Here is a 12682-nt window from a genome sequence, read left to right on the forward strand (position 1 = left end):
AATGAGAAACAATGAAATCTGGCCATGTGTCGCAACATGGATGGACCTTGAGGGTGTTATGCTGAGCGAAATAAGTCAGGCAGAGAAGGACAAATATCATATGTTTGCACGTATAGGAGGATTAGGAGGAACTTGACGGAGGAACAAGGGGGAGAAGAAGGGGGGAAATGGTGGGGGAAAGGGAGAGAGGCAAACCATGAGAGACTCTTGAATGCTGACAAAAACTGAGGACTGATGGATGTGGGGGGGAGGGGGGGATGGGCATGGAGGAGGGCACTTTGGGGATGAGCACTGAGTGTTATGTAGAAACTAATTTGACAATAAACTATTTGTAAAAAAAAAAAAAATAAAAAAAAATAAAAAAAAAACAAAGCAAGGTAACGTGAGAAAATGTCACCAAGTCTGAACTAATGAAATAACTGAACTGTAAGAACAGATTTGTTTTTAAGTGCAGCTTTAATAATGTTAATTACCCACAGTAATTCAAGAAATAAAAAGTAGTATAGTAAAGATTCTGTTTTCCTAAATCAAGGGAATGATTTGTAAAGAGTATAATTTATTGGGACACCTGGGTGGCTCTGTCAGTTAAGCGTCCGACTCGATCTCAGCTCAGGTCATGGTCTCACTGGTTATGAGTTCAAGCCCCGAGTCAGGCTTTGCCCTGACAGTGAGGAGACTGCTTGGGAGTCGCTCTCTCCCCTTCTCTGCCTCTTCCCCACTTTCTCTCTCTCTCTCTCTTTTTCTCTCCCTTACTCTCCCTCTTTCTGTCTCAAAATAAACTTTATAAAAAACTTAAAAGAAGAGTATTATTTATCTATGGGTGGATTGAACTTGTAGTGTATTAAAAAGATGATTTATTCATTTGCTCAAAAGATTTTTTTGATAGATGCTTTGAGTCTGTACCAGCCTCTTCTGGGCAAACCTGTGAGGCTTACTATACAAAACACTGCTTCCTTGTCATCTCCTATCTCCCCTGATGGAAAAAGTGACCCTAGATGGCCTAGAAAAAAAGGAAAGGATTCTGTCTTTCTCATGAGTAGCTGAAAATCCCTGTGAGATTAATGGAGTCACTTAAGAGAAAATCATGAATTCCTGATACATGACTTTAGAATGAGCCCATAGTTGGATTCTAATCTGTTCTAAACTATTAGGTGCCAGCACCAAAATGAGATACTTGATGCTGGCTTTGAAATGGATATTGTAGTTGACCCTTGAACAAGGCAAGGATTAGGAACATCAGCTCCCCCCTCCCCCCCACTTCATGGGGTCAAAAATCTGCATAGAGGAGCACCTGGGTGGCTTAGTCTGTTAAGCATCCCACTCTTGATTTCAGCTAAGGTTATAATCTCATGGTTCCTGAGTTTGAGCCCCACATTGCTCTCTGTGCTGACAGTGCAGAGCCTGCTTGGGATTCTCTCTTTCTGCCTCTCTGCCCCTCCCCTGCTCGTGCACACATGCTTGCTCTCTCTCCCCAAAATAAATTTTTTTAAAAATCTGCATATAACCTTGACTCCCCCAAAACTTAACTTCTAATAGCCTACTGTTGACTGGAAGCTTTAGTCAATTAACACATGTTTTGTATGTTTTATGTATTATATACTCTATTCTTAGAATATAGTGAGCTAGATAAAAGAAAATATTAAGAAAATCAAATGGAAAACAGTACATTTACTGTACTGTTTATACTGAAAAAAAAAAAAACCTGCAAATAAGTGGACTTGTGCACTTCAAACTCATGTTGTGCAAGGGTCACCCATACTTGATTAATCCCAGATCATCTGGATAAGACTGGGCTTGTCCCAGCCCGTAGCAAAATGTATTGGCTTCCTGCCCCAGGTAACATCTCCATGTATCCCAACATTGATACTAGACTTTCTTCTTAAGTCATTTGGGGTTTCCTGGGTGGCCCAGTCGGTTGAGCCTCTGACTCTTGATTTTGGCTCAAGCCATGGGATTGAGCCCCAAGTCGGGCTCTGCACAGAGTGTGGAACCTGCTTAAGATTATCTCTTTCTCTCCCCCTCTGCACCTATTTCCTGCTCAAGAACACACATACTCTTTCCTTCTCTCTTTCTCTCTCTCTCTCTCTTTCTCAAATAAGTAAAAAGGAAAAAAAAAATTTAATTAAGTCAATTAGAACTAACTTGGTGAAGGTTATCTTGCAATAAAAGATAAGCCTCTGCTGACAGCTCTTAATTTTTTACCATTTTGGAGCATTTCCCAGGTGTGGGGTTTGTGAGGTGGAGAAAGAGAAAGAAAGAAAAAGGAGGAGGTGGAAAGAATGGTGGGTATTGTTTTTTTTTTTTATGATGAAATGTCTCCATCTAGTGGAGTTTCAGAGCAGTGAACATTGTCACCGTCTTAGTCTCCAAAGCCATTTCTTTTGCATGTGTTCAAAGAAAAAAAATAAACTTCCACATATGTTCCTAGATGATATACTTAACAAGTGCGTGTATTTCTTTTAGAGGACACAGAAATGAAGCCAATACAAACTGTTCAAACATTAACATTTTAATTTCATGATTTGAGTCCAAAAGGCAGAGAAGAATGCAATTGGGGAGCAGCACAGAGTAAATACCACACAGTCGGTAAAAACCCAGCCCGTAAGTTGGGTGGTGGGCGCACAGGTGTTGATATACACGTAGTCTTTAGTATGTGTCACTTATTTCCTAAGAAAAATCTGGACATAAACTAAATTTAAGATTTATTAATAAAGAACTTCCTAAGGGCACCTGGGTGGCTTAGTCAATTGAGCGCCTGACTCTTGATTTCAGGTCAGGTCATGATCTCCCAGTTCATGAGTTTGAGCCCCACATCAAGGCTCTGTACTGATTGGGATTCTCTCTCTCCTTGTCTCTCTGCCCCTTCCCTGTGGATTTTCCTCTCCGTCTCTCTCTGTCTCTGTCTGTCTCTGTCTCTCTCCCTCTCTGTCTCTCTTTCATGCGTGCGCTCTGTCAAAAAAAAACATTAAATAAATAGGACTTCCTAGCTATGAGCACAGTTATCTCCTCTTTTGGTTGATTTATCTGTTTACATTTGTTTAATAGGGTGGAAAGCCTCTGGCAGCACCCCCATTTTCTCACGGGCTATCTTGTGCTGCTTGTGCTGCTAAACATTCCCCCATGGCCCTGCCCAGAGCACATGTGGGCCTGTCACCATTTGAGGCTTTATTAATTCTGTCCAGGGTTGTTGCCCCTCGGTCACCTTGCTCAGAGAGGCAGTCTTTGGAGAATGGGGCTCTTGAGTCAGGCTGTGTTAATACAGAGGCTGGTTATTCTCTACCTAATCCCATCACCCCAAGGAAGATGGTGGCCAGGGTCAAAGGCCAACACTCTTTCTTCCCTGACTGAGGACTATGACACAGAGTCCAGCCACAGTGATTTTAAAAAAAAAGAAAGAGAAAAAATAGGCCTGGGGTTCCTCTTGCTACCTCCAAGGACCAGAACAGGAAGGAGAGGAGGCGCTGGGCGCCCGCTGAAGAGCAGTCTGAGAGTATGCTCAAGGGTATGCTCAAGGACGGCGGCCCCACCCCAGCCCTCGTGCCCCTGGCCGCAGGGCGGGCACAGGGTTCCGTAGGCACCGTGCGTGTCCCATGTCCGGACCCCAGCCCCACGTGCGTGTGCGTCCAAAGGTGCACGCTCCGCCTGCTCTCTGTCACACATGCAGCGCTGTGAGTCCAAGCACGTGAGCTCTGACCGCGTGACAGACCCATGTGTTTTAAGCTGAGAGTAGTGCTTATATAAGCCCCACTCTCACACCCTTCCACCCGCAGTTCCAGGAGCCCCCACCCCACCCCCTGACTGAGACCAGCGATCGCAGGGAACACGGAGCTGTACAGCATGGTGAGACTCAGAACCCCGCTCCCTGGCCAGTTTCTGCCCTCCCCCTGCACTGGTACACACAGGGCTACACCCACTCCTCCTCCCCTGCCCACCAGACTCCCGTCAGCGCTGTGAATAGTTGATGAAAGAGCTTCAGGTTGAAAATTTCTGAACAAGCCTTAACCTATTTATTGCCTTTATTCTACCCACTTGCTTGAGAACAAGCAAGGCAGGTGTTCAGAGGGGGCTTTCATCCCTTCCTGGGCCTCCTGACCGGCTTCCTTTCTCAGATGATCTGCAGCTCTAATGTCTTTCTTTTCTTGTTTGGTGCATCTCTTAACGGCTAACAAAATGACTCGAAAGCCAACAGTCTGCCTCTCTCCGGCAGTACCAAAGGATGCTGGTTACCTCTGGATGTGAGACGAAGTAGACAATTAAATTAGCAGTATCAGTGCATGCTTCATCCTTCTAGCTTTGCTGAGATGTAATGAACACGTAACATTGTATAAGTTTAAGGTGTACAATGTGACGGGTGGACACACGAATATATTGTGAATGTTTACCATAATACTTTTCTTCTCTTCACGTAATGACCGTTTTCTTTTTGTTGTTACAGGGTTTTTCTAAAGTAGCCTGGGGCTGGTTCCCTTCCCCTCTGTCCGAGTTGGGGACACTTAACCACTCAAAATGCCCTTCCACCCCAAGAGAGTTCTCTCATGGCCAGGGTCCTACGTTGTTAATTTGCAAATAAAATAAGAAAGGAGAGACAGCACTGGATTCAACTCAGAGTTGACTCAGATCGTAACCATGTAACCTTTACAAAGAGCTACTTTGGGGTTTGAAGAAATCAGGCAATGGAATGACTAGGAGATAGTCTTATACGCTGACAGGATTGAGTGTGGAACTGCAGAACACTGAAATGGTCAACACATTCACTTCCTTTTCTCTTTGTTCTCTGCAGGGAAGGAGATTGGTGGGAAGCCCGCTCCTTGACCACTGGAGAGACTGGTTACATTCCCAGCAATTATGTGGCTCCAGTTGACTCTATCCAGGCAGAAGAGTAGGTTTTGTTTTGTTGTCTTCACTCATCTACTTGCTTTTAAAAGTTAGTTGTCACAATAAAGTGCCATTAACCTTGTGCAGGAGGGAGAAGAAATTCATAGATGGTGATGCTGCGCTTTGCAATATCTATGTAATACTTGTACTGTTATTAACTTAATATTTTTCTTTATGCCTGCATCTAAAAACATACTTATTGTGAAAGGGAACTTTATATCAGAACCCTAAATGAAAGTGCAACATTACTTGCCATAGATGGAAAGTAACCTGAAAAATGTGATGAAGTCTGGCTAGGGCACATATTAGTAATGCAGACCCAAGGTTCTAAGCCTGTAGTCTGCTTGGGGGGGTGGGGGGGAAGGAGGAAGAATGGGAGTGAGGAGGGAAAGAGAAAGGGGGGTAAAAGGAAAAAATAATTATTAAAGATCAGATCGAGATTTTCCTTCTCCGTGTAATCAGAAATATTAAAGGAGCACTGGAAAGACCTACCTTCCGTGCGCCAGGTAGAAGTATCTCACATACAACATGTTCCACAACTCTGGAAATCCTCTGGCGATGCATTTCACATGCTGCTTTCCTTTGAGTTGGGGTCTTGGTTGGTTTCTTTGATGGTAAATCCTAACTAGCAGTTAGTTGGACCGAGGATTTCACTGGTTCCAATTTTGGAAGTTGGTCAGTAGGCAGAGGGGATTCTAGAAGGGATAGCCATTGATCCTCCTCATGACCTGTGGGGATTCATAGGTACTTCCAAAAGGGGGAGCTATCAGAGTGGCTTGTGTGGTGACCCTCATTTCTGAACTAAGGGAAAGAAAATGAGCCCATGACTCTAAAACTTGAGGACCTGTCCTCCTCCCTGACACCCTGGGGACCTGCATCTTCTGGTAGTCTTGCCTTACCAGCGAAGGAGTCAAGAAAAGCCAGCCAGGAAGTCCAGCCTTTGGCTCTGATATTGCATTTTGCCCTGGATTTGTTTAAGCACTGCAAGGAGATTAGACTCCACAGCCCAGCCAAATCCCCAATTGGATCACTGTCTTGCCTTTAATTCCTTTGTATTTTCTCTAAGAAGATCTGTTTTGTTCCCCGCTCTCAAATACCCAATGGTTCTGCACTCCTTTTTTCTCCTAGTGAGTGTGTTTTATCATCAAAGAATAAAGAAATTTGTGTTGAATTTTTATTTTAGGGCAGATTTGCAAACATCTTTGTGTTCTTTCAGAATAAAAGATACCACTAAAAGGTAGCATTACTTTGATTTCACTGGGAACCTACCCACTGTATATTTAAGTTCTATTTATAATGGTCAGTTTTTAAAATACTTTGTTTTTAAAGAATAAATTAGCATTTTAAAAAAGATAACGCATATGGTTTTACATAGTCATTCGCCCTATCTTAAAATGTTATTGTTTTGGTTCAATCCATTGTTCTAACCATTCTCTCTTCACCACTGCTCGTGTTTATACTGCATTTTAATTGGGTGATTGATGCAAACCCAGAAAGTCATTCCTCATAAATAATTGTTGTAATTCTCTTTATACCATCTAGTGCTAGGTTAGGACCGTCGCACAGTCTGGTGCCTTTAAAAGTCACTGAGGAGCTAACTTGCAGTGTGTCTTTTCTTATCTTCGGCGAAGCTCTTTCATTCACAAAAGAATTTGACAGTGAACACAAAATAGCTATATTCAAGTATAATGAATTAAAATTTCATTTTAGAAACTGGATTCTCACGCAGTCAAATATTCTAAAATTGTTTCTATGCACAGATTCCAAATGAATGCTCCCGAATTCCACCCTGGATTCTTGCAGCCCCTAGTGCTGAGCCGTTTAACTACCTGCCAGGCCGCGGTTAGGGCTGGCGAGTGCAGGGGAAGGTAAAAGGTGAAGAGCAGAGGTTGCGAGGTGACTGGAGGCGGTGCCTTCTTACCTGGCACTGGAGTGTTACTCCGGAGAGAGCAGGAAGCGTGAGCGACACCCAGTCATTTTTCAGGACGTGCTCATTGACCGGACGCGGTGACCTGTTCCCGCAGCTGCACCAGAGCACACATGGGCAGACCCCCACCTCCTTTCACCCCCTCACCCCTGCTAGGTAGATCCTTTCACTTACCTAAGTCCTCACCCCTGCTGGACAGCAAGAGACTCACAACCGACATCCAAGGGCAGCAGCCATCTCAAATTAGGGGTGGTCTTGACAATTTTTTTCTAGAGTCGCTGTAGGTACAAAGTTACTGAAAATACCATGTCTTTGTTCTTTACCATTCTGACTGACTTTTTTTTTTAATGCTTGATTAATGATCTTTGTATAGACTAAGGCTGTGCTTTGTTATTCCCCAGGGGGCGTCATTATGCTCAGAAATCCAGGGTCTCATAGATGTGCGTGGGAAGGGACTCCTGCAGTCGCTATTTCAAAACAAGGTCTTAGATTTCTCTTTTTGTGAATGCAGGTGGCAGTTTTAATACAAACCAGTGCTTGTCACCTCTGATGGGAAGGAAAATCACCCACCATTCAAATCTGACTTTCTTTTTTAAAAGAGTGGTAGAGGTAAATTAGGGATGGAATCAGGAACAGACTGAAAGGGAACTAGATGAAACTAGGAAAAAATATATAGAGGAAGACTAAGGATGCAGTCAGAGGGAAAAGGGGTGGCTTGTCCATTTTTATAAATGATCATTACAATATGTTCCCTTCCCTCGATCTCGTTTAAAGGTGGTACTTTGGAAAACTTGGCCGAAAAGATGCTGAGCGACAGCTTTTGTCCTTTGGAAACCCGAGAGGTACCTTTCTTATCCGTGAGAGTGAAACCACCAAAGGTAAGATAAGGGGCTGAAGAAGTTGGTTGTCATTCAAATCTGTGGATTAGTCAGAGGGGATGAAAGGCTTATCTCTGATGTACAAGGATTTTTCAATGGCACATACCCTCCGGGCCTTGCGAGCAGAGTCCTAGTTTCAGTTTTTCCCTCCAGGCTCTAGAACTGCACGCAGCTCTGGAAGGACTACAGAGGCTCAAAAGCAAAAGCCCTTCCTCCCGAAACAGGGGCTGGGCAGCTTCACTCCTGCAGGCACACAAGATCATAGAATTTTCAGCCGTTCTTTGGAATTATGACTTTCTGAATCTCTTAGTTCCTCAGGTGCCCATAACCTTAGTTACAGGTAGTTTTTGCATTCCTTTTATTTTTTCACAACTGAGGGCTGCTCTTCCTCCAACCGCTTGCCCTTCTATTACTGAAACACTCGTTAGAGCCCACAGGAGGAGCTGGGCCAAGGGAAGGCAGCAGGGGCTTTCTAGCTTGATCTACCAGCATGGTTCTCTGCTCCAGAGAAGGCGTGGCGAAGCAGAAACTGGAGGCTCCCTTCTAGAGGAACGTTCCTTCCACTTCCGTGGCACGTGCCGCCCTGCCTGTGCGGCACTCCATGGGTAGGGAAGACGAAGAGAGCACCCCCAGCCTGCACGGCTGTTTTTCTTCAGCCAGCCTCAGGAGAGCTGGGTCTATACCATGTTAGGCAACCTGCAGGTAACCGTACCCAAGAGAGTATTATAGGAAAAAATCCAGAAAGCTTTCATTCTCAAGAGTAAACCCACTTGATTGCTACCATCTTCTGACATTTGCAGGAAAGAGGTGTCCTCTTCTTCTGTTCCTGAGTGGAAGACAGCATGTTTGTGTACACGCACGCACATGTGCGTGCATGTCCTCTTGATGATTATTAATCAGAATACTCAAGTAGATGAGACCTAAAAAGCGAATGAGCTCTCAAAATGATTGGAGCTGCTAATGCCTTGCATATTTACCAGGTGCCTATTCACTGTCGATCCGAGATTGGGATGATATGAAAGGAGACCATGTCAAACATTATAAAATTCGCAAGCTTGACAATGGTGGATACTATATTACCACCCGGGCCCAGTTTGAAACACTTCAGCAGCTTGTGCAACATTACTCAGGTAACCCTAATGCCAACTTGCTACTAACAAGTGTTCTCTGGGACACTGGAGGAAGTGGGTAGGCACTGGGGGGGGGGGGGCAGAATACAAACATGTACAAAGTCAGCAGTGAGTTTTCTTTGCTAGCCACTCAAAGTGGGGCTTTGCTGAATAGGATCTATTGATGTTTTTCTATCTTAGTTATTATTAGTTCCATATGTTTGTCAAAAAATTCAGTAACATTCTTGCTCCCCAAGTACAAAGCAGTAGGTTAAATTGTAAAAGTTGTCATCTTTTCCTGTTTCCCTGGAGTCTGTCATCAGAAACCATGACAGGAGAGAGACCAGTGTCTGGGAGTGAACACACGGGGTGTGTGGGGGATCCTTTAGGGGGCCCCCCAGTTCTCACAGGAATAGCCACACATGCTTTTCATTCTCATGACCAGATGAATTTTGCAATCCATTTATCATGTTCTACCGATCTACCAATACTGCCATTTCCTTTTTTTTTTTTTTAATGTTTTATTTATTTCTAGGGGAGAGAGAGAGAGACAGCGTGAGCAGGGGAGGGTCAGAGAGAGAGGGAGTCACAGACTGAAACAGGCTCCAGGCTCTGAGCTGGCAGTCAGCACAGAGCCCGACGCGGGGCTCGAACCCACGAACCGCGAGATCATGACCTAAGCGAAAGTCGGACGCTTAACCGACTAAGCCACCCAGGCGCCCCAATACTGCCATTTCCTAACTAGATGTAGACTCTGTGACCCACAGCACCTCCTAGATCTGTTACAGCCATTGTATTAAATTAAACTTGTGAACACTAAGTGAGGCAGTCTCTGTACCCACATGTCACTGTTAGTGTGTTCCTAGAAATATGTACTTATTAGGTGTTTAGGTGTGCGATTGGTATGTTTTAGTAAAGAATGTGGTATTAAACACACACATGTTAAAATGATTACTTTGTTTCCAAGATTAGCAAGAATATCTCACTGTAAACATACACACACAGGGGGATTTTTATATAGATACCCATGGACAGATATATATATGTATTAAACCATCAAACCCAGTATTTTTTTCTGTGACCTATATATGTGTGTTCTTCAGGACAGTGACAAAACCCCAAAATAGTACATGACTTGACCTTAACTACTGTTCTATGCGCATTCATTTAAAAAAAAAAAAAAAAGTGTATAATTTTTTAGCCCCCAAAATAAAAAAGCAGTCTTTTGAAAATGACAATAAGAAATGCCTATTGATTTATCCCAGGCACTAATGAAAACGTGAGAAAATTAACAACACTGAGAGCACTCGTTGGCTAGGGCCTTGGGTAGCTCTAGTTTATGTGGATTCTAATGAAATATTTGGGAGAAATGGAGCAGAATCTCTCCCTGAACTTAAGTGATACACTCAGAATGCCTGCATTTGTCAGGATTTTTCAAATGCCAAAATATATTTCATTTCAGGCAAACATCAGCAGGATCCCCAGGGTTTGGATCATTTGAAAATATTGTGTTGGAAAGGGCACCTTAATAACATCGTAAAGCTGGAAGGAGAGAAGGGATATGAAGAGCAGAGACTTTTTTTAATCTCAAAAAAAATCCATCTCGAGTTAGATTTGTTTTTATATTGGCTTTTCTCTTCCCCCTTCCTCTCTCTCATACAATAAAATGCCTTTGAAATATTGACACATAAATAATTTCCTGCCTAAACATCCCAGACCCTGATTCTACCAAGAAGAAAGGAATAAAAAGAAACTTGGAGCTGGTTGCTAGAGAAAAGACAACACTACATGCGATTTCCCTGGATCCGGGGGCCGCCAGTGGGGAGTGGTAGGGCAGGGGCTCTGTCTGCTGCACAAGCCGGGCTTTCTACAGCTTTTGTCACTGCCCTGATTCCTCGCTCCTTGTGACCTTTTCCGACCTGACAGATATTTCACTTGACATTTAGGCAATTTCCCCCTTACCACTGCTGAAGTGTAAAAGGTATATTCTTTTTTTAAAAAGGAGAGAGAGAGAGAGAGAAAGAGAGAGAGGACAAAAGTAAAACAATTCCAAATAACCTATAAGTGATAACTATTTTTTTCCTTTGTCTCTTTCATAAGAAACAGAGTTCTTTCCCATCCTTGAGTTTGTACAGATTTCAGTTTCCTGTCTTTCTGCTTTGAAACCAGATTTCTAAATTATACATTGGAGACTGTTAGAAAGATTTATTTTTAATGGGAAATATCAAAGAAGCGAGAGCATCTGACTGGTAGAATAGAGGCAGTTGAAATGCCAAAGAAACCCCTAGAGAAGTGTGACCTCTTTTTTCCCCTGCAGGTATAATCTTCAGCCTTACTAGTTTATAACAGGCTAAGATTCTATAGAAAAATCCCGTACTGAAGTTGCAATTTAAAATATATTCAGACCAAAGAAAGCCCCTAAACCCTTGGCATTAGAGAGGGTTAGGGACAGGCATGCTGACGTTAGGTAGTCCAGATGTACCTTTTGAAATCAGCGGAGGTATGTTCAGGGTTCCAGAGGCAAGCTATTAGCACAAGTTGCTGAAAGTGTCTTTCTTCCTTACTGAGTATTAGAAACCAGAAGTCAGACCTGTACCGGTGTGTATGTGTAGACTATACTATAGCTGGAGGCATGGAGCAGTCCGCATTGAAAATGTCCTCTGTTCTACCTCCAATGACCATGTTTCAATGTGCGGTGTCTAATCTTCCAAGATGTGCGCAACTCTCCGCCGACGTAGCACTGTTGTGAGCAACACTGTACGCTCTCTGGGTTTGTGCAACTGTAAATGTTGTTTCATGTGTTGTGCTTTTCTCTCCCTCTCCTGCCGCTGTCCCGCTCCGTCAGAGAGAGCCGCAGGCCTCTGCTGCCGCCTCGTAGTTCCCTGTCATAAAGGGATGCCAAGGCTTACCGATCTGTCTGTCAAAACCAAAGATGTCTGGGAAATCCCTCGAGAATCCCTGCAGTTGATCAAGAGACTGGGAAATGGGCAGTTTGGGGAAGTATGGATGGGTATGCTGAGACTCAATTATTCTATTACTAGCTTTCTCGTTTGGGAAGTCCCAAACATCAAAGATGGAAGGTGAAAACAAAGACTTTATGACCAGGAAGAAGGTTTAAATTACTAATAGTGGGGAATTATACATTTGATTTTGATTTCGGGATTCCACAATTTCTAGAAGAGAGATAGTGGTCAAGATTGGCAGATGGCTCAAATTATGCTATTATATGAATCTCAGTTCAGAAGCCAGAAAGCAGTGCAAGGAATGTTCCAGCCCATGCAAATGCCTTGCCCTTCCATTCCAACTGCAGATGTTTGCCCAGTGAACTCTGTCGCCCTAAAGGGCAAGTCACCTTCCATCTTTCCTAGTGCATGCATGATAATGGATTATAAGGATTGTGTTTTCTTTATTAATTCCCTTTCCTATAGAGAAAGCTGATGGTTTGTGTTTTAACTTAACTGTGATTGCATCAAGTTGTACCCCACAAACTTCTGGATTGGCTAAAGATGCTTGGGAAGTTGCACGTGGTTCATTGTCTCTGGAGAAGAAGCTGGGTCAGGGGTGTTTCGCTGAAGTGTGGCTTGGTAAGGCAGAGGGCGCATTTCGTTTTGGCTACCTCTCAAGGCCAATTCAAAGGACAGTTGTGAACAAAAACACACACACACAGCCATTGGGACCAAGACACTTAACCTGGATAGCCAGACAGACACAGGCCATCCAGATTTTGAGAATACGGCGACACCTTGATATGCTCGCCTATACTTCTTCATATGGTTAGTGAAGCAGACAAGCACACAAGAAGAAACCAATACAATAAGTATTTGTTGTTTCCTCTTCCTGACACAGAGGAAGGTAAGATTCTATAGGTGGGTTACTATAGGGAAAGGCTCTTA

General features: G+C 43.5%; 1 protein-coding gene across 2 annotated transcripts in view; it reads left to right on the plus strand.

The window, feature by feature from the left end:
* FYN (FYN proto-oncogene, Src family tyrosine kinase) overlaps window positions 1–12682 on the plus strand; it is a 215850-nt gene that overhangs the window by 165444 nt on the left and 37724 nt on the right. Inside the window, exons 5-8 of one of the 2 annotated variants that reach the window (XM_039252207.1) lie at window positions 4781–4879; window positions 7577–7680; window positions 8661–8810; window positions 11635–11799. In XM_039252207.1, coding sequence (XP_039108138.1) covers window positions 4781–4879; window positions 7577–7680; window positions 8661–8810; window positions 11635–11799 — 518 coding nt within the window. Of the gene's footprint in view, window positions 1–4780; window positions 4880–7576; window positions 7681–8660; window positions 8811–11634; window positions 11800–12217; window positions 12374–12682 lie in introns of both variants that reach the window. The other variant, XM_039252208.1, reaches the window with a different exon arrangement.

The sequence above is a fragment of the Hyaena hyaena genome, unplaced genomic scaffold (genome assembly GCF_003009895.1).
Source record: "Hyaena hyaena isolate Hyena2069 unplaced genomic scaffold, ASM300989v1 scaffold_412, whole genome shotgun sequence".
In the NCBI taxonomy this organism is placed as follows: Eukaryota; Metazoa; Chordata; class Mammalia; order Carnivora; family Hyaenidae; genus Hyaena; species Hyaena hyaena.